At 42.7% G+C, this 20,860-nt stretch overlaps 1 protein-coding gene across 9 annotated transcripts in view; it reads left to right on the plus strand.

Annotated features, from left to right (window-relative positions):
• The window catches only part of PPIP5K2 (diphosphoinositol pentakisphosphate kinase 2), a 132,001-nt gene that overhangs the window by 45,862 nt on the left and 65,279 nt on the right, over nucleotides 1-20,860 (plus strand). For all 9 annotated transcript variants that reach the window (XM_077289823.1, XM_077289840.1, XM_077289850.1 and 6 more), the window contains 5 exons: nucleotides 236-357; nucleotides 2,557-2,658; nucleotides 9,151-9,237; nucleotides 13,777-13,852; nucleotides 14,547-14,656. In XM_077289823.1, the coding sequence (XP_077145938.1) occupies nucleotides 236-357; nucleotides 2,557-2,658; nucleotides 9,151-9,237; nucleotides 13,777-13,852; nucleotides 14,547-14,656 (497 nt within the window). The remainder of the gene's footprint in view (nucleotides 1-235; nucleotides 358-2,556; nucleotides 2,659-9,150; nucleotides 9,238-13,776; nucleotides 13,853-14,546; nucleotides 14,657-20,860) is intronic.

Below are 20,860 nucleotides of genomic sequence, written 5' to 3' on the forward strand. Positions count from 1 at the left end.
ACGCTGCGGCGCTGACCGCAAATGTGAACGTAGCCTAAGAGAAGCAGAAATGGTGCACTAATTTCCGCACCAAATACCGTGTGCATATAGCCTTAATTTGTAGTAATCTTATGTAATAGCAACCATTGCCACACGTGGAGAGGCGAGATCAGTGTGCAGCAGCGGCAAACGTGCTCAAACGTCTACGTGAGCGCAACGAAGAGGGTCGATTATTAAATGTCCCTTCTCTTAACAGCAAACTGTATGCGGCTTCGATTTGCTCCGTGCAAGTGGTCAGTCTTATGTCTGTGACGTAAATGGATTCAGCTTTGTGAAGAACTCCATGAAGTATTATGATGACTGTGCCAAGATTTTAGGGTAAGATTGTGATTAATTGTTGTCTACCATTATATTTAATAAAATTTTGTATTAAAGTAGTCTTAAAGGGAATCTGTCAAAAGGTTTTTGCCACCTAAACTGAAAGCAGCATAACATAGGGAAAGAGGCCCTAATTCAAGCGTAGCGTCACTTACTGGGCTGCTTAGTGTAGTTTGGATAATCTTCTGCTGATAAAACAGTGATTTTATCACTAGAGAACTACTAAACCTGTATATCCCCACCCCAATCACTGATTCGCAGCTTTCTGCCAATCCGTGGTGTGGGCGGGGTTATAAAGAGCTCAGTAGTCAAGAGAACTGCTGGATCTGCAGCAGAGAAAACAAGGATTTTATCAAAATGACAACAAGCAGCCCAGTAAGTGATACATCACTGGAATCGGGGTCTCTGCCCATACATTATGCTGCTGTCAGATGAGGTAGCAAAAACCTGCCGACGGATTCCCTTTAGAAGTTATGTACACATTTACACTGATTTGTAGATGTTCTATCATTTTCCTTCAATAGTGTGTGTAGGTCTTTAATAGAGCCGAGCAATGTTCCAAAATATTACAAATCATCAGTGCTCGAGCTCTGTGGTACAACTGTCTTCATAGTGTGGCTAAGGCCACGTTCACACGCTCAGTATTTGGTCAGTATTTTACATCAGTATTTGTAAGCAGGAGTGGAACAATCGGAGGGATCGTTTTTCACTCACTCCTGGTATTGACTTAAGGCTGAGTCACACAACGATATCGTTAACGATATCGTTGCAACGTCACGCTTTTGGTGACGTAGCAACGATCCCGCTAACGATCTCGTTATGTGTGACAGCGACCAACGATCAGGCCCCTGCTGGGAGATCGTTGGTCTTTGGGGAATGATCAGGACCATTTTTTGGTCGCTGATCACCCGCTGTCATCGCTGGATCGGTGTGTGTGACGCCGATCCAGTGATGTGTTCACTTGTAACCAGGGTAAATATCGGGTTACTAAGCGCAGGGCCATGCTTAGTAACCCGATATTTACCCTGGTTACCATTGTAAAAGTTAAAATAAAAAAAACAGAACATACTCACATTCTGATGTCTGTCACGTCCCCCGGCGTCCACAGGGTTAAAACTGCTTTCGGCCGAGAGCTTCCCTGCACTGACTGTCAGCGCCGGCCGTAAAGCAGAGCACAGCGGTGACGTCACCGCTGTTACTGCCGGCGCTGACACACTCAGTGCAGGGAAGCTCTCGGCCGAAAGCAGTTTTAACCCTGTGGACGCCGGGGGACGTGACAGACATCAGAATGTGAGTATGTAGTGGTTTTTTTTACTTTTACAATGGTAACCAGGGTAAATATCGGGTTACTAAGCGCGGCCCTGCGCTTAGTAACCCGATGTTTACCCTGGTTACCCGGGTGCTGCAGGGGGACTTCGGCATCGTTGAAGACAGTTTCAACGATGCCGAAGTCGTTCCCCTGATCGTTGGTCGCTGGAGAGAGCTGTCTGTGTGACAGCTCCCCAGCGACCACACAACGACTTACCAACGATCACGGCCAGGTCGTATCGCTGGTCGTGATCGTTGGTAAGTCGTTTAGTGTAACGGTACCTTTACAAATACTGATGTAAAATACTGAACGTGTGAATGCGGCCTTAGGGAAAGTATTGTCTCAGGGGAGCAGAGAAATAGGGCTACAGAGACGTAAGCTCACGGAGAAGAATAGGTGCAGGACAGAAGATGTGAGGATACATGAGCTACTGAAGACAGTGACACCCTGGATGCACACAGCTCACATCCAGCCTTGATTACTGAGAGAGACAATCCCACAAGAAAAAAATGTAAAACTTGGATCAAGCTACAATCTAGTCTGTAATCGGCTTTCATTTTCAGACCTGCTGACATACAAACACTAACATGAAGATCATTTTTTTCATGGTGTCCAATAGGCTTTAATTGTATGAAAACCTCATATTAAGAACTCTTTAGATTGTATGTCCCTTTCTAATGTTGGTAATCTGACTCGCCTGATTTTGGATTTCTTAAATGTTGACCTGATGTAGAAATTAAATAGTATTTTTAGAGTAGATCCCTATACAGTGACCGTGACGTGGGTGCTTTATTGTATTGAAATTAGCACTAAAGTAAAAAGTAAAATAATGAATGATTGGTAAGCCTTTCTATTGTTCTGCTAATTCCTTGTCATGTTCTTTGTTCCAGAAATATCGTGATGCGTGAGCTGGCTCCTCAGTTCCAGATTCCCTGGTCAATACCACTGGAAGCAGAGGACATACCCATCGTCCCCACAACATCTGGGACCATGTGAGCAGAGACTGCGTGCCGCCCGGTCATCTGTGATAGCAGATTAGTATAAGCAGATGGAGGGGGATGATTAGTAGTGTCCTCTGGCCATTGTCCTGTATACTTGTAGGACAATTGAGAGAGAAAAAACCTTGATACCAAAAATGTATATTCGTTCCTCATAACATAAATATATTTGGCTGAAAAAAAGTATTTTTTTTAAATTATTAATCAATTGTTTCAAAAATGTTATGGTATCAGAATATACATTGATTTTAGGTGTATATTGTCAATTAAAGGGAATTTGTTACCAGGGTTTTGCTATGCAATGAAAGCAGCATGATGTACAGGCTGAGACCCTGATTCCAGTGACATCTCACTAGTCTGCTTGGTATGTACGTGTGTGTGTGTGTGTGTGTGTGTATATATATATATATATATATATATATATATATATATATATATATATATATATATATATATATATATATATATATATATATATATATATATATATATATATATATATATATATATACTCACTGGCCACTTTATTAGGTACACCTGTCCAACTTCTTGTTAACACTTAATTTCTAATCAGCCAATCACATGGCGGCAACTCAGTGCATTTAGGCATGTAGACATGGTCAAGACAATCTCCTGCAGTTCAAACCGAGCATCAGTATGGGGAAGAAAGGTGATTTGAGTGCCTTTGAACGTGGCATGGTTGTTGGTGCCAGAAGGGCTGGTCTGAGTATTTCAGAAACTGCTGATCTACTGGGATTTTCACGCACAACCATCTCTAGGGTTTACAGAGAATGGTCCGAAAAAGAAAAAAAATCCAGTGAGCGGCAGTTCTGTGGGCGGAAATGCCTTGTTGATGCCAGAGGTCAGAGGAGAATGGGCAGACTGGTTCGAGCTGATAGAAAGGCAACAGTGACTCAAATCGCCACCCGTTACAACCAAGGTAGGCCTAAGAGCATCTCTGAACGCACAGTGCGTCGAACTTTGAGGCAGATGGGCTACAGCAGCAGAAGACCACACCGGGTACCACTCCTTTCAGCTAAGAACAGGAAACTGAGGCTACAATTTGCACAAGCTCATCGAAATTGGACAGTAGAAGATTGGAAAAACGTTGCTTGGTCTGATGAGTCTCGATTTCTGCTGCGACATTCGGATGGTAGGGTCAGAATTTGGCGTAAACAACATGAAAGCATGGATCCATCCTGCCTTGTATGGAGCATCTTTGGGATGTGCAGCCGACAAATCTGCGGCAACTGTGTGATGCCATCATGTCAATATGGACCAAAATCTCTGAGGAATGCTTCCAGCACCTTGTTGAATCTATGCCACGAAGAATTGAGGCAGTTCTGAAGGCAAAAGGGGGTCCAACCCGTTACTAGCATGGTGTACCTAATAAAGTGGCCGGTGAGTGTGTGTGTGCATATATATATATATATATATATATATATATATATATATATATATATATATATATATATATATATATATATATATATATATATATATATATATATATATATATATATATATATGTGTATGTATATATGTATGTATATATATGTGTGTGTGTGTGTGTATATGTGTATATATATATATATATATATATATATATATATATATATATATATATATATATATATATATATACACGTGCGCACACACTATATGGTGGCCCAATTCTAACGCATTGGGTATTCTAGAATATGTATGTAGTTTATTTATGAAGGTTTCCACGTAGTATATAGCACAGCCCATGCAGTATATAGCACAGCCAACGTACTATATAGCAATGTGGGCACCATATCCTTGTTAAAAAAAAGAATTAAAATAAAAAATAGTTATATACTCACCTTCCGGACCCAGCCCAGACCTTCGGCGATGCTCCTCGCGACGCTCCGTTCCCAGTGATGCTTTGCAGCAATAACACGTGATGATGTAGCGGTCTCGCGAGACCGCTACATCATCTCCGGTCATTGCTGCAATGCATTCTTGGGACCAGAGCATCGCGAGGAGCGGGAAAGGCTGACGAGGACACCAGAAGGTGAGAATATAATGATTTTTTTTTTTATTTATTATTTTTAACATTATATATTTTTACTATCAATAGTAAAAAGTTGGTCACACAGGGTTAATGGCAGCGTTAACGGACTGCTAAAACCCTATGTGGGTGCTGACTGGAGGGGAGTATGGAGGGGGCACTCACTGGAGGGGAGTAGGGAGGGGCCAATTTGTGGCCGGACTGTGCCTGTCGCTGATTGGTCGCTGCCAGCCAGACAGAAATGGACCTTAGACAATTATATAGTAAGATATAATAATATTTTATTTTTTTTATATAATCCCTGTTTTCTCTGTTCTGGGTCAGTTCTCTGAATACTGAGTTCTGTATAATCCCGTCCATGGCACTGATTGGCTGCTTTCTGCCAATGTATGGTGTACCCAAAAAGCTGACAATCCGTGGTGGGGGTGGGATTACACATCAAGAGGACAACATTGCAGTTTTCTAGTGATAATTTCCAGTGATTTTTATTGAAACGTCACAGAGCCTAGTAAGTGATACATCACGTGAATCGGGCTCTCGGCCCCTACATCATGCAGCTCTCAGATTATATAGCAAAATCCTTTTTTTAAGTCTCATGCACACTGCACCACACTGCACTCCTAATGCTGTCAGATGCCATTTTTATTATGTTATCTTCCATAAGGAAAAAATAGGAAATTGTGGAGAAAGTATCATGTGGTGGAGCATGGCACATTTCATGCTTTGTTAGACTTATGCAGAAAATGTCTTCATCTACTGATATATGAAAACCTGGTTGGGATCTGCTCTCCAACTTCATAAAGAAATGTTCCTGATATATGCTAGAGGTTTCGCAGTTGATACTAAGCACTGGCCGTGCACATGTCAGATGTTAACCCTTTTTCCTGTACCTTTTTTTGTTGTTGTTCTGCATCATTGAAGCCTGACTGCTGAGAAACCGTCATACATACCTGGAATTAACCCTCCTATATGGGCATGCAGGTTAAAGGAAGCTCGATAAAGCGATACCTTGATATTTGCGATCCGATTGTCTTATTGCAGAGAAATCCACATGTCTTAATATGTAAATGACCTGTTAAGATCTATGAAAGGACGCTGATTGGAGATTCCTCCTTATACTTAAAATAATTTCTGTCTGTATAGTCTCATGCAAGTGTGAGACATGTAACTGCAGCAGAACAGTAGGACTGAACATTGTCTTCTTACAAACACATTAGCTGCAGCTCTCACAGCTCTGCTGCATTTCTGCAATATTTCAGCACTGGCTGTCTGTGAGCTGCATACTGAAATGGAGCTGAACCTGCAGATGTGTGCGGTCTAACATATCACACGGGTAGCGCCTCCTTTCATTTACAATAATCTCTGGAGGTGGATTCTCAGAGAGATCAGTGTCCGCCCCATAGGTCTTAACAGCTCATCTACATTTAAGAAAAAAATAGATTTCTCTGGAATAAAACATCAGATTACAGGGATCTCTGTATAATTTAATTCTACTTTTTGACCTGCATGCCCATATGTAGTGCCTTGAAAAAGTATTCATGCCCCATGAACTCTTCCAAATGAAAATATATTTACGTTTGTGAGTGTAATACGAAAAAATGTGGATATTGCGATATAATAACACAAAGCAACAAGTGTTTGTGACATGTAAAGGAAATACATGGGTTTTCTAAATATTTTAAATATTTGGACTTGCATTTGTGTTCAGCCCCCCTGAGTTAATACTTTGTAAGACCACCTTTTCACTGCAATTACTGCTACAATTCTTTTGTGATATGTCTCTACCAGCTTTGCACATCTAAAGGTTTTACCCATCCTTCTTTGCAAACTAGCTCAGTGAGATTGGATGGGGAGTGTCTGAGAACAGGGATTTTGAAATCTTGCCACAGATCCTCAATAGGATTTAGGTCTGGATTGTGACTGAGTCATTCATACAGATGAAGATGCTTTGATCTGAAACATTCCAGTGTAGCTCTCCAAATACTTTAGAGTCGTTGTCCTTCTGGAAGATGAACCTCCTCCCTAGTCTCAAATTGTTTTGCAGCCTCTAAGGCCAGGTTCACATTTGCATTGGGCAGAGCTGCGGAGGGCTGCGTACTTACTTGTACTTCCTCCATTAAGCCCCGCCCACTGCTGCACCTCTTCCATTCAGCTCCGCCTACGTCTGCATATGCGTCCTGCGTACCGATCTTTAACATTGGGTACGCAGGCCATGCGGATGTATACAGATGCGTCCGCATGCGCCGTTTTGACGCTGCACCGAACTGCGTTGAACGCAGCATGGTGCATTTTGTTGCGGTCGGTGCAGCGTCAAAACGACGCTTCTTCCACGTGCTAGCTGTGTGCCCTACATGGCTTTTTGAAAACTGTAAACAGACAACTTATGGCTTTCTTTCCAAAAATTGCTTTCTTCTTGTCGCTCTCCCGTAAAGGCCTTATTTGTGGAGTATGCGTCTAAGGGCGCAGTCAGGCGGCTGTATTGCTCGCAATGCTCGTGCTGTCGGCTCTCCTAACCTTAGCATGACTGCTGCATAGAAATACATCACGCGAGCAATACAGCCGTCTGACTCCACCATAATACTTGTCCTGTGGACAGATTCTCCCACCTGAGCTGTGGATCTCTGCAGCTCCTCAGTGACCATGGGCCTCTTGGCTGCTTCTGTAATTGGTGCTCTACTTGCTTGGGATGTCTGGTTAGGTGGACATCCATGTCTTGGTAGGTTTGCAGTTGTGCCATACTCCTTCCATTTTTGGATGATGGATCAAACCGTGCTCCATGAGATGTTCAGAACTTGGGCTACTTTTTTTTAATAACTTAACCTTGCTTTACTCCTCTCCACAACATTTTGGTGTGTTCCTTGGTTTTCACGATGCCGTTTGATCACTAATGTTCTGTGAAAGCCTCAGAGGTTTAGTTTTAGAACAGCTGTGGTTATACTGAGAATAAATTACACCCAGGTAGACTCAATTTACTAATTGTGACTTCTGGAGGCAATTGGTCACTTAGATTTTATATTGGGGTATCGGACTACAGGGTGCTGAATATTTGCACACCTCAGAATTTTCAGATGTAATTTTTTGTAATGATTACTAAACCATGCATCATTTCCTTTACACTTTACAAATACTTGCTACTTTGTGTTGGTAGGTCACATAAAATCCAAATCCAAAACATTTACCGTATATACTCGAGTATAAGCCGACATTTTCATCCCATTTTTTTAGGCTGAAATTGCCCCTCTCGGCTTATTCTTGAGTCATTGTCCCAGGGGGTCGGTGGGGGAGGGGAGCAGCAGCTGTCAAATCATACTCACCTGCTCCCAGCTCGTCTCTCCATGACCCTGCTTCTCCGGCGCTCGCAGCTCTTCCTGTGTTCAGCGGTCACGTGGTACCGCTCATTAAAGTAATGAATATGGACGCAACTCCACTCCCATAGGTGTGGAGCGCATATTCATTACATTAATGATCGGTGCCAGTGACCGCTGAACACAGGAACAAGGACCGCACCAGGAGGGTGAGTATAACAGGGGAGGGTGAGCATTCCAATATTCATCTGTCCCCGTTGCACTGCTGCGCGCCGCTCCGTCTTCCATGTCATCTGGCTGTGACATTCAGGTCAGAGGGCGCGGTGACGTGTTTAGTGTGCTCGCCGCCCTCTGCCTGAACAGTCAGTGCAGAGAGACAGAAGACAGAGCGGGACGGTGGACCGGTGAATATCGCAAGTGCCGGTGTCCCCACCTGCTCAGATCAAGAGGTGAGTATGTAATTTTTCTTTTTTTTTTTTACATCGCAGCAGCAGCAAATGGGGCAAATGTCTCTATGGAGCATCTTATGGGGCCATAATCAACTTAGATGCAGGATTGTATGGGGCAAATGTTTCTATGGAGCATCTTATGGGGCCATAATCAACTTAGATGCAGGATTGTATGGGGCTAATGTTTCTATGGAGCATCTTATGGGGCCATTATTAACCTTTGTGCAGCATTATATGGGGCATATTTTTGTATGAAGCATCTTAGCATCTTATGGGGACCATCATGAACTGTATGGAGCATCTTATGGGGCTCCTGATTCAATATGGATATTCAAAAACACTTAACCTACTGATGTCTCAATTAATTTTACCTTTATTGGCATCTATTTTTATTTTTGAAATTTACCAGTAGCTGCTGCATTTCCCACCCTAGGCTTATACTCGAGTCATTAAGTTTTCCCAGTTTTTTGTGACCAAATTAGGGGTCTCGGCTTATACTCAGATTGGCTTATACTCGAGAATATACGGTAAGTTTGTGGGTGTAAAAATGAAAAATGTGAAAATAAAAAGTTCACGAGGAATGAATACTTTTTCAAGCCACTGTAGACTGTTTTGAAGGCTGGATCCAACTGACAGAGTCCCTTTAAAACGGAGAGAAAAATGCTTAACATAACTGAGATAACATTTTGTTTTTAAGGATGGAGCTCCGTTGTGTAATTGCTGTAATAAGACATGGGGATCGGACACCAAAACAAAAGATGAAAATGGAAGTTAGACATCAAAGGTAAGCAGTTTATGGTGATTTCCTACAGTTTCTGCATAAATCAGCAGATTTTGCCATGAACCATAATAAGGACTTTTCATTCTTCATTCTATCATGGATGTTAAAAACAAAATCCTGCAAAAGTGAAAATTAAAAAAACATTCACTTATATAGCACAAGTAATTCCACTGCACCTTAGTGACATTATCGTCTCTGTCCCCATTGGGGCTCACAATCTAAGTTCCCGATCACTATGTCTTTGTAGTGTGGGAGGAAACGCAGTACCCGGAGGAAACCCTCACAAACACGGGGAGAAAATACAAACTCCTTGAAGATGTTGTCTTGCGTGGGATTTCATCCCAGGGCTGCAGGTCTGCAGTGCTAACCACGGAGCCACCACGCCGGCTAAGGCCTCTTTCACACTTCTGTCTTTCATTTTCCGTCACAATGCGTCATTTTGTGAAAAAAAAAAAAAAAAAAAAAAAACTGATCCAGCAAATGTTTCTGCTGGAGCCGTTTTTTTCTCATAGACTTGTATTAGCGACAGATTGTGACGGATGGCCTTCCGTTTCACCGTCGTGCGCCGGATCCATCTTAAAATTGCTGTCCGTCGGGCGGAGACAGCGCACAGAGGAACGTTTTTTCTGTATGTCGGAAAATCGCTCAGCGTCTCAGGATCTGTCGCTGACTGTCAAAAGCAGGAATCCAGCTACGGATGCCGTCTTTTCAAACTGAGCATGCGCCGAAGAATTTCCCGTCAGGGAAATTCTCTCGCTCTCTCTCTCTTTACTATTGATGCTGCCTATGCAGCATCAATAGTAAAAAGATATAATGTTAAAAATAAAAAAAATAAAAAAAATGGGATATACTTACCTTCCGGCGTCCCCCCGCAGCTTTACCGATGTTCGCGATGCTGCCGTCAGCTCCCGTTCCCAGTGATGCCTTGCGAGACGACCTGTGATGACGTAGCGTTCTCGTGAGACTGCTACGTCATCGGGTCCTTTCGCAAGGCATCACTGGGAACCAGAGCTGCCGGCAGCATCGCGAGCATCAGGAAGGCCGTGGGGGACGGCGGAAGGTAAGAATATCACGATTTTTTATTTTGTTAATTATTTTTAACCTGGGTTGTGTTGTGTATGCGTTTTCGCAGCGGAAAAATGCGGCAAAGACGCATACCCAATCTTGTGCACATAGCCTCGACGGATCCGTCAAAAAAAAACGGACACAGTGCATCCGTTTTTTACAATCTGCACAGGATCCATCTTTTCAACATTTTGACGGATTGTGACTGATTGTAAAAAGTGGAAGTGTGAAAGAGGCCTAATGTGTAATGACAAACAAAAGTAAAATGGGGGAAAAAATGAAGAATTGCGATTTTTTTTTTTTTTGTTAATTCTACTTCCAAGAAAACAAAACTTTTCCTACAGTTTTGAGGGGTGGTACAAGGCACAATGCCTGACCCGTTCATGCCCAATTTTCTTTTTTTTTTCTTTTTTTCGTGTGCATTTTTTGTTCCCCTTCCTCCAAGAGCAATATCTTTTTTTTTTTTTTTTTTTTTTTTTTTTATATCCTTCTGTCAATACTGCTGTGAGGGCTTGTTTTTTGCAAGACGAGATATACTTTTGAATGGCACCATTGATTTTACCATATAGTGTACTGCAAAACGTGAACGAAGTTCCAAGTGCAGTGAAATTGCAGGAAAAGTGCAATTTCACCATTTGTTTTTTGTTCTGTTTATTTACCATGTTCATTATATAGTAAAATTGACCTGGCAATATGATTCCACAGGACAGTTCGAATATGCAGATAAATAAAAAATAAACTACACATTTTGTAAGTGATGAAAAAAAAAACCTAAAATTTCTACACAAAAAAGTTTTTGTTTTTTGTTGCCAATTTCCAAGACCCGTAATACTTTTATTTTTCATGCTCTGGGATTGGTTGATGTTTTTTCTCTCATTACACTGTTTACACCTCTGATAAATTTATTTTATATTTTGATAGATTGGACATTTCTGAAAACAGCGATACCATTTTTTTTTTTTTTTAACTTCTACTATATAATTGTCTAAGGGTCACTTCTGTCTGTCTGTCCTTCTGTCTGTCTTTCTGTCTGTCACGGATATTCATTGGTCGCGGCCTGTCTGTCATGGAATCCAAGTCGCTGATTGGTCGTGGCAAAACGCCCACGACCATTGCCACGACCAATCAGCGACGCGCACAATCCGGAAGAAAATGGTCGCTCCTTACTCCCCGCACTCAGTGCCCGGCGCCCGCATACACCCCTCCGGTCACTGCTCACACAGGGTTAATGCCGGCGGTAACGGACCGCGTTATGCCGCGGGTAGCGCACTCCGTTACCGCCGCTATTAACCCTGTGTGACCAAGTTTTTACTATTGACGCAGCCTATGCAGCGTCAATAGTAAAAACATCTAATGTTAAAAAAAATAAAAAATCATTACATACTCACCTTCCGCCGCCTTTCCCGCTCCTCCGGCCGGTCCATGCAAGCGGCACGTTCCGGTGGCAAGGATGGTCTGGGAGAAGGACCTGCCATGACGTCACGGTTATGTGACCGCAACGTCATCACAAGGCCTGCGCGAGAGGGACCTGCCGTGAAGTCACGGTCATGTGACCGCGGCGTCATCACAGGTCCTGCAGGAAAAGGACCTGCCATGACGTCACGGTCACGTGACCGCGACGTCATCACACCCTGGGACCGGAAGCTGCCGCCTGCACCCCACACAGGTGACAGAACTACAACGTGCCTGCGGAAGGTGAGTATGTTTTTTTTTTTGTTTTGTTTTTTAACCTGTGACATACGTGTCTGGGCAATATACTGTGTAGCTGGGCAATATACTATGTGACTGCCCAATATACTACGTGGCTGGGCAATATACTACGTGGCTCTGTGCTGTATACTACGTCACTGGGCAATATACTTCGTGGCTCTGTGCTGCGTACTACGTCACTGGGCAATATACTACGTCACTGGGCAATATACTACATGGCTCTGTGCTGTATACTACGTCACTGGGCAATATACTTCGTGGCTCTGTGCTGTATACTACGTCACTGGGCAATATACTTCGTGGCTCTGTGCTGCGTACTACGTCACTGGGCAATATACTACGTCACTGGGCAATATACTACGTGGCTCTGTGCTGTATACTACGTGGCTCTGTGCTGTATACTACGTCGCTGGGCAATATACTACGTCGCTGGGCAATATACTACGTCGCTGGGCAATATACTACGTCGCTGGGCAATATACTACGTCGCTGGGCAATATACTACGTCGCTGGGCAATATACTACGTCGCTGGGCAATCTACTACGTGGCTGACCAATATACTACGTGGACATGCATATTCTAGAATACCCGATGCGTTAGAATCAGGCCACCATCTAGTTGTTTAATAGTCTCCTTAGGAGACGTGAAGCTGCGATTGTCTGATAGCTTGTGCTTCAGCACTGCTATGTATAGCAGAAATTGCAATCTCCTATGAACGCCGGCCACTCGCCGACATTCACAGGAATATCCTAATGACAGTGACATGTATCTTCAGCAGACCCCCGGCTGTCATGACAAGCCATCGGCGCCCCACAATCACATCACGGGCGCCTCGATGGGAGCGTGGAATTTAACAGGTTTTCAGCCGCTGGTGGAGCTCCGATCCACTCACAGACCTGTTAAAGCTACATGACAGCTGATTAAATCAGTTATCATGTGCAGGGAAAGATGCGGGCTCAGCGTCTGAGCCCGCTTCAAGGGTGTCGCGCACCAGAAACGCGTTAATGTTTTAAGGACTTACGGTATCTATCATGATATTTTAATCTGGTTTTCACAGCCACAAATAAACATTTACGTGTTTGTGAAGCTGGACCTTTCCTACTCTTAAAATGTTACTACTAGCAAATATCACTAGCAATAAAATGCTGGGAGCAATGACACCTTTTTAAACACCTATTACTGGTTGTGACTTGTATCTGGCAGTTTTGCAGTCTCTATCGATCAGCTTTTACATAGACCTAGAATAGAGGAGAGCCTCCTTCCCGTATTTCTGTACTAAATCCTCACTAGCTGCACTATGAAGGACATTGTAACCCATTGCTGAGTAGTCTCTGTCTCTCCACAGCAGCTTCTCCTTCCTTCGCCCCTTCCCCTCTTCCATAGAGGGCTGCAGTTTATAATCTCACCTTTTTTTAAACCTATTGCATGGATTGCATTTCGTTTTGAATTTCAAGAATTGCCTAATCTGTACAGGGGATTGAGCGGGGAGGTGCAGAAGTGTGGGAAAAGTGGCTGAATAGTGGAGAAAAGCATTTTTGTATAATAAGATTACATAATTTCATTTCTTTGCTTATACTGTTGATTGTGAAGAGAAAAAGCTATTTAAAAAAAAAAATCTCAGATAACCCCTTTACAGAATGCATACAGGCATGCATAGGGGTAAGAAGCCTATATTTTCTAAGGTGGTGATGCGTGTGTATGTGGTTGTGTTTTATATTTTTTCTGGGTTCTCATCAAAACTTTAATCTTTTGTTTTTATATTTAAGGTTTTTTGATCTTTTTGAGAAATGCTATGGTTACAAGACTGGAAAATTAAAACTAAAGAAACCAAAGCAGTTACAGGCAAGAGTTTTCTTTTAATTGACTGCCCGTAGGTTGTGTATTTTTCTATAAAGCTCTATTCACCCGGCTATGTTTTATATAGATTTATTAAAGGGGACCTTTCACTTGCTCAATAAAAATGGAATCAAATACTTAGTTAAAAATCCCTGAACTCTTCTCATTCAGCCGCTCTCTTCCTTTTTGTGCTGCTTTGCTTGAGTACATAGATATTTCCATTTGTTTCTTCTGGAGTTCAGTACATAAAATCTCTGCTTTGAAGTGCAACTGCTTTGTCAACTGCTGAGCTGTGATTGGCTGCATCTAGGAGGGAGGGGTGTAAATGACCACACCCACATAGACAATTATGAAAAAAACACCTAAGTGGCCTGAAAAGCTGAGATTTCACATACTGCCCTCCCGAAGAAAAAATAGGAATATCTCTGCAACGAAGTTATGCAGCAGAATCAAGGAAGCAGAGTGATTTTTTACAAGGTATTTAACACAATTTTATTTATTTATTTATTTTTAGGAAGTGTCAGTTCCTCTTTAAGTTCATTTTGTGCCTGATATAAAGGATGATGTGATCTGCTGGGAGTGATGGTTCCTTTCTAAATAAGCAACCCATGTTAACATTGCAAACTAAACCAAAAGTATATACATATATACAGTATATTTCCTACAAACCCCTGTTAACATGTTTGCTTATGTTTACCAGGAGGTACTGGACATTGCAAGACAACTTCTTGTTGAACTTGGCCAAAACAACGATTCTGAAATTGAGGAAAGTAAAGCAAAGCTTGAGCAGCTCAAGACTGTGTTAGAAATGTAAGTAATGGTATAACCTTAAGTGATAAAAGTAGATGTGTGACCTGGATTTCCGCAATACTGCATCTTGTCAGTTATGTGGAGCTTTCCCCGGTGTTGACCTCCTAGGGGGTCCCCGATGCGGGTCCTTGTATTTTCACATTATTAAAGAAAAGTGAGCGTCCAATAATAGTTGTTCATTGACCATCCTCTGTAAAAAGCCACGAGAGACGATGGCCAAAGGCAGGCGGCAGGTAGTTCTGCCACATTCTAGTCGATCCTAGTGGTTAATCTACATCTGACCGGATCAGATCACAATGTGCCAGTTGCAAAAAATCCAAATCTGACAGATCTTTGGTGACAGATCAAAAATGGCAAGCAATATTTCCAGTATAGCTTTCAATGCAAGTTGCAAGCGACGGTCTCTTACAGGGTTGTCAGTTTGTCATCCAGAATTCTCAGACACCCAATGTTTTTTTTTTTTTTTACAGTTTTAAATTTTGGAAACCATAATAAATCATTAAAAGGGTGGTTTGAAGGCAAATTTATTTTGCTACTAACGCCCTATCTATTTAGTCCCATAATCTACTTGCTTTAAAAATTTCCTACCGTTTCCGAACTACACTAACCGCTAGTGTAATTTTTTTTTTCTATTTCTGGTCTGATGACAATTTGTTTGAGTATCACCAGTGCATGCTGGGATACTCAGTGTCATCAGGGGACAGAGGCTGAAGTAACTGTCACAGCCCCTGCCCATTCCTGAAATGAAGCGTCATCAGTGGCACTTGATTTAGGGGCTATGCTGTCCCTACGTTGTCTCCCTCTGTGCACAGTGCTGTCCCTGCTCTCTCACCTCTGTTCACAGCTCTGTCCCCACTCTGTCCCACTGTGCACAATATCCACTCTGTTATCTTAGGAATGGGAATAAGTCAGTAACAGCACGGCAGAGGCTAGTGACATCATCTGATGGGGCAGCACTAATCTCTTGCACCGCCTAGAATAGTGACATCGCACTGCTGCCGGCTTACTACTGTTCATAAGCCGACAACAGAGCAGATGCTGTCCACACAGCAGATGGCAGGGGGGCAGTGTAGGGACAGCTCTGTGCACAGGGGAGATTGCACAGCTCCTGAAACGAGCGTTACTGATGACGCTTGGTTTCAGGGAAGGGGTAGTGACTGCTACCTCTGCCCCCTGATGGCATTTTGAGTATCCCAGCATTACTGGTGAAACGAGTCGTCATCAGACAAGAAATTGAAAAACAAATACAATAGCTGTTAGATGGTGTAGTTGGGGAACAGTAGGGTATTTTTAAAGCATATATATTAGAAATTGGTGTATATTATGGCAATAAATAGAAAGGGATTTAAGAGCAACATTACTTTGCCTTCGGACCACCCCTTTAGGCTGTTAAGCTATATAGTGAGTGAAATAAGTATTGAACACGTCACCAATTTTCCAAGTAAATATATTTCTAAAGGTGCTCTCGACTTGAAATTCTCTCTAGATGCCGGTAACAACCCATCCAATGCACACAAACAAGTAAATCAAACCATCGATATCCATAAATTATGTATAATAATGAGAAATGACACAAGCCATTGTTGGTGATGACCGCTTCAAGATGCCTTCGTATGGAGAAACTAGACGCAGGCATTGTTCAGGTGTGATTTTGGCCCATTCTTCCACAAACACTCTTGAAATTCTGAAGTTTTCGTGGGCTCCTCCTATGAACTCTGAGCTTTAGTTCCTTCCATACATTTTCTATAGGATTCAGGTCAGGTGATTGGCTGGGACATTATAGCTGCTTTATTTTCTTTCTCTGAAATCCATTGAGTGTTTTCTTCCCTGTGTGTTTGTCATCATTATCTTGCTGAAATGTCCACCCGTGTCACATCTTCGTCAACCTGGTTGATGGCAGCAGATTTTTATCCAGAATGTGTCTAAACATTTGTCCATTCATCATTCCTTCAATTCTATTATGTTTGTAAGTAGCATATGCTGAAAAACTGCCCCACACCATGATGTTCCCATCTTCAAACTTCACTGTTGGTATGGGGGTTTAACATGGTGTGTATTACGGCATCCAAAGAGTTCCATTTTTATCTAATCTGACCAGACTATATTCTCCCAATATTTCACAGGCATGTCTAAAGGTACCTTCACACTAAGCGACGCTGCAGCGATACAGACAGCGATGCCGATCGCTGCAGCGTCGCTGTGTGGTCGCTGGAGAGCTGTCACACAGACGGCTCTCCAGCGACCAACGATGCCGAAGTCCCCTGGTAACCAGGGTAAACATCGGGTTACTAAGCGCAGGGCTGAGCTTAGTAGCCCGATGTTTACCCTGGTTACCATTGTAAAAGTAAAAAAAAAAACACATACTCACATTCCGGTGCCCGGCGTCCGCTTCCCTGCACTCCTCCTGCATCCTGTGTCAGCGCCGAACATCTCCGGCATCTCCCACAGAGCACAGCGGTGACGTCACCGCTCTGCTTTACGGCCGGCACTTACACAGGATGCAGGAGGAGTGCAGGGAAGCGGATGCCGGGCACCGGAATGTGAGTATGTGGTTTTTTTTTTACTTTTACAATGGTAACCAGGGTAAACATCGGGTTACTAAGCGCGGCCCTGCGCATAGTAACCCGATGTTTACCCTGGTTACCAGTGAAGACATCCCTGGATCGGTGTCACACACACCGATCCAGCGATGTCAGCGGGAGATCCAGCGACGAAATAAAGTTCTGGACTTTCAGCAACGACCAGCGATCTCGCAGCAGGATCCTGATCGCTGCTGCGTGTCAAACACAACAATATCGCTATCCAGGACGCTGCAACGTCACGGATCGCTAGCGTTATCGTTTAGTGTGAAGGTACCTTAAATGTTGTTGAACAAACTTTAAACGCTCTCGAACATGCTTTTTGTTCAGCCATGCTGACTGGCTGCATACAGGCCATGAAGGTTGAGTACATTACTTGTTTTCTTTGAAACAATTGTACCTGCTGATTACAGGTCTTTCTGTAGCTCTCCACAGAGGTGGTCCTTGGCTCTTGAACAACTCTTCTCATAATTCTTTCACTCCTTTGTCTGAAATATTGCAGGGAGCATCTGGTTGTGGCCAGTTTAAGGTGAAATAATGATCTCTCCACTTCTGTATTATGGCCACAACAGTGCTCTCTGGAACCTTCAGTTGTTTAGAAATGCTTCTGTAACCAATGCCATCAGTATGTTTTGGAACAATAAGGTTGCACGGGTCTTGAGACAGCTCACTGGTTTTATTCATCATAAGATGTTCCTTGTGTGTCACCTTGGTAATGAGACACACCTTTCTATAGGTCATCAGTTGAATCAGCTGTTATTATTTTTCACTAAGTGGCAGGGTTGCTTTCTAATTATTGATAGATTTCCACTGACGACTTGACTTTCCATGTTTTTTTTTTGCAACTCTTTTGCTTAATGTGTTCAATACTTTTTTCCTGTGTTGTTTCTCTTTATTAAACATACCGTAACTTCATTTATGGTCATCTATGGTTTGATTTCTTTGTTTGTGTGGATTGGATGGGTTGTTACCGACACCAACATTTGGTGAGACTTTCATTTCAATAGCACTTTTAGAAGTATAGATACTTAGAATATTGGTGATGTGTTAAATACTTATTTCACCCGCTGTATGTGTCTCTACAGCCTAGTGTACTGTCACATTGGCTGCATTCACTGTGATTTGTGAGATCATAGTAATTGGTCATAAACGTTTCTCCAGCTTAAAAAAATAAATAAAAAATTGCAGACTTGCCAAACTTTTTTCTTTTTATTTTTTTCACACACATTGGAAGATGGTTCTTTTCTAAAGGATTCTGAGTACAGTGAAAATGAAGTGGTCATTATAGAAATACTTGAGCCACGACTGGTCTTAAATTGGAATTTTATTTTTTCTAAAGATTAACAGAATCAATGAAGGCCTTTCTGAGGGGCCTTCTTTTTAGCGAGATTTGTAGGCGTAAATCCAAGACTAGAATGGAAGATAAGGAGATTATAGAAACACTAGAAAGAGCAGAAAGGGACATGTTGTCGGACCTATCGGAGGCAATTCAATATAGATTTAGGGAAGCCCAGGAAGCGGTTAATAAGATGTATATGAAAAAAGCGGAGAGAAGAGCTTTTCAGAAATTACAGTTTTTTTGAGGAAGGAGAAAGATTGGGGCACTTGCTCTCGGTGATAACAGCGTCACAGAAAGGGTATGTGCACACGTTGCGGATTTCTTGCAGAAATTTCCTGAAGAAAACCGGAAATTTTCTGCAAGAAATCCGCATTTTTTTTTTTGCGTTTTTTTTCCGTTTTTTTTTGCGTTTTTTTAGCATTCTGCAAGCGTAATTAGCTTGCAGAATGCTAAAGTTTTCCAAGCGATCTGTAGCATCGCTTAGACAACTGACTGACAAGTTGGTCACACTTGTCAAACATAGCGTTTGACAAGTGTGACCAACTTGTTACTATAGATGCAGCTTTTGCAGCATCTATAGTAAAAGATAGAACGTTTAAAAATAATAAAAAAAATAAAAAAAATGCTTATACTCACCCAGACATCAGATCTCCTCACCGGCGTCCGTTCCGTATAGCTGATGTGTGCGCGCAGGGCCTTCCATGACGTCACGGTCACGTGAGCGGTCTCGGCCAATCACAGGACAGTGACGTCATTCGGCAAGGTCCTTCACCGCACACCAGCTACAGGAACCGAAGCCAGCGTGCAGCACACAGGCGGGAACACTTCGGGGGCCATCAGAGGGTGAGTATAGGACTATTTTTTATTTTAATTCTTATTTTTTGACCACTTATATGGTGCCCAGTGCGTGGAGGAGAGTCTCCTCTCCTCCACCCTGGGTACCAACCGCACATAATCTGCTTACTTCCCGCATCGTGGGCACAGCCCCGTGCGGGAAGTAAGCAGATCAATGGACCCCTAGGTGTGCGGAATCCCCTGCAATTCCGCATTTTAATGAACATGTTGCTTTTTTTTCCGCGATGCGATTTTTTCGCGGAAAAAAAGGCTACATTTGCACAAAAAATGAGGAATACACTGAAAATAATGGGAGGCATATATTAGCGTTTTTTTCGCGTTTTTATAGCGAAAAAACGCGAAAAAAACGCGAAAAATACTGAACGTGTGCACATGGCCAAAGAACCCATCGTATGTGTAAAACTAAGAACAGATTAGAGGACTGTGTTGACAGATGTAGTAGATATCCTGGGTAAGTTTAGAAGTTTTTATGAACAACTGTATTCATCTGGGTTGAGGTCTACATTGGGGGACATTTGAAAACTTGAGTGAGGCAAGGTTTCCCAAGATCGGGGAATATGATAGGAGGAGGTTGGATGAACCTATAACGGAGGAGGAGATTAAACTTGCTATCATGTCAATGACTAATAACAAGGCTCCTGGAGCCGAAGGACTCCCGGTGGAGATATATAAGAATTTATCGGAGATTTCAGTGGCTAAATTAAAGACCGTCTTTGATGTGGCGCTGCAGGAGGGAGAGCTGCCGGCGTCTATGAGAGAGGCGATAGTAGTGGTCATTTTAAAGGAAGGTAAAGACCCGGGATTGGCGGAGCCCTATAGGCCAATTTCGTTGTTGACGGCGGATGTTAAGATTTTGGCTAAGGTAGTGGCTAGCCGTTTGGCAAGTGTGGTCCAGAATCTGGTCCATCCTGATCAATCTGGTTTTATGCCGAATAAGTCTACAGCGATTAATTTATGTAGATTATTCATTAACTTGCAGCTGCCGTCGGACAACGAGGGTAATAGAATTGTAGTCTCACTGGATGCGCGTAAAGTGTTTGATAGTGTTGAATGGTGCTATCTTTGGGAGGTTCTGAGGTCTTTTGGTTTTGGGCCGACTTTTGTCTCGTGGGTGAGGTTGTTGTACTCTTTTCTGACTGCTAGGGTGAGAGTTAACGGTGAGCTGTCTGGAAGTTTTGATTTATATAGGGGGACTAGGCAGGGGTGTCCGCTGTCTCCGCTGCTTTTTATGCTGGCAGTGGACCCCTAGCACAGAGAATAAGGTTTCGGTTAAGGGGTTTTGGTATGGCATGATAGAGGATAAAATAGCCCTATATGCAGACGACATCCTACTATTTTTAGAAAATTCTGGAGAGGCCTTGGAGGGTGCGATGAATATTCTCAGGATATTTGGTGATATATCGGGTCTTGAAATCAATTGGGAGAAGTCAA

This window comes from Ranitomeya variabilis, chromosome 1, assembly GCF_051348905.1.
Source record: "Ranitomeya variabilis isolate aRanVar5 chromosome 1, aRanVar5.hap1, whole genome shotgun sequence".
Taxonomy (NCBI): Eukaryota; Metazoa; Chordata; class Amphibia; order Anura; family Dendrobatidae; genus Ranitomeya; species Ranitomeya variabilis.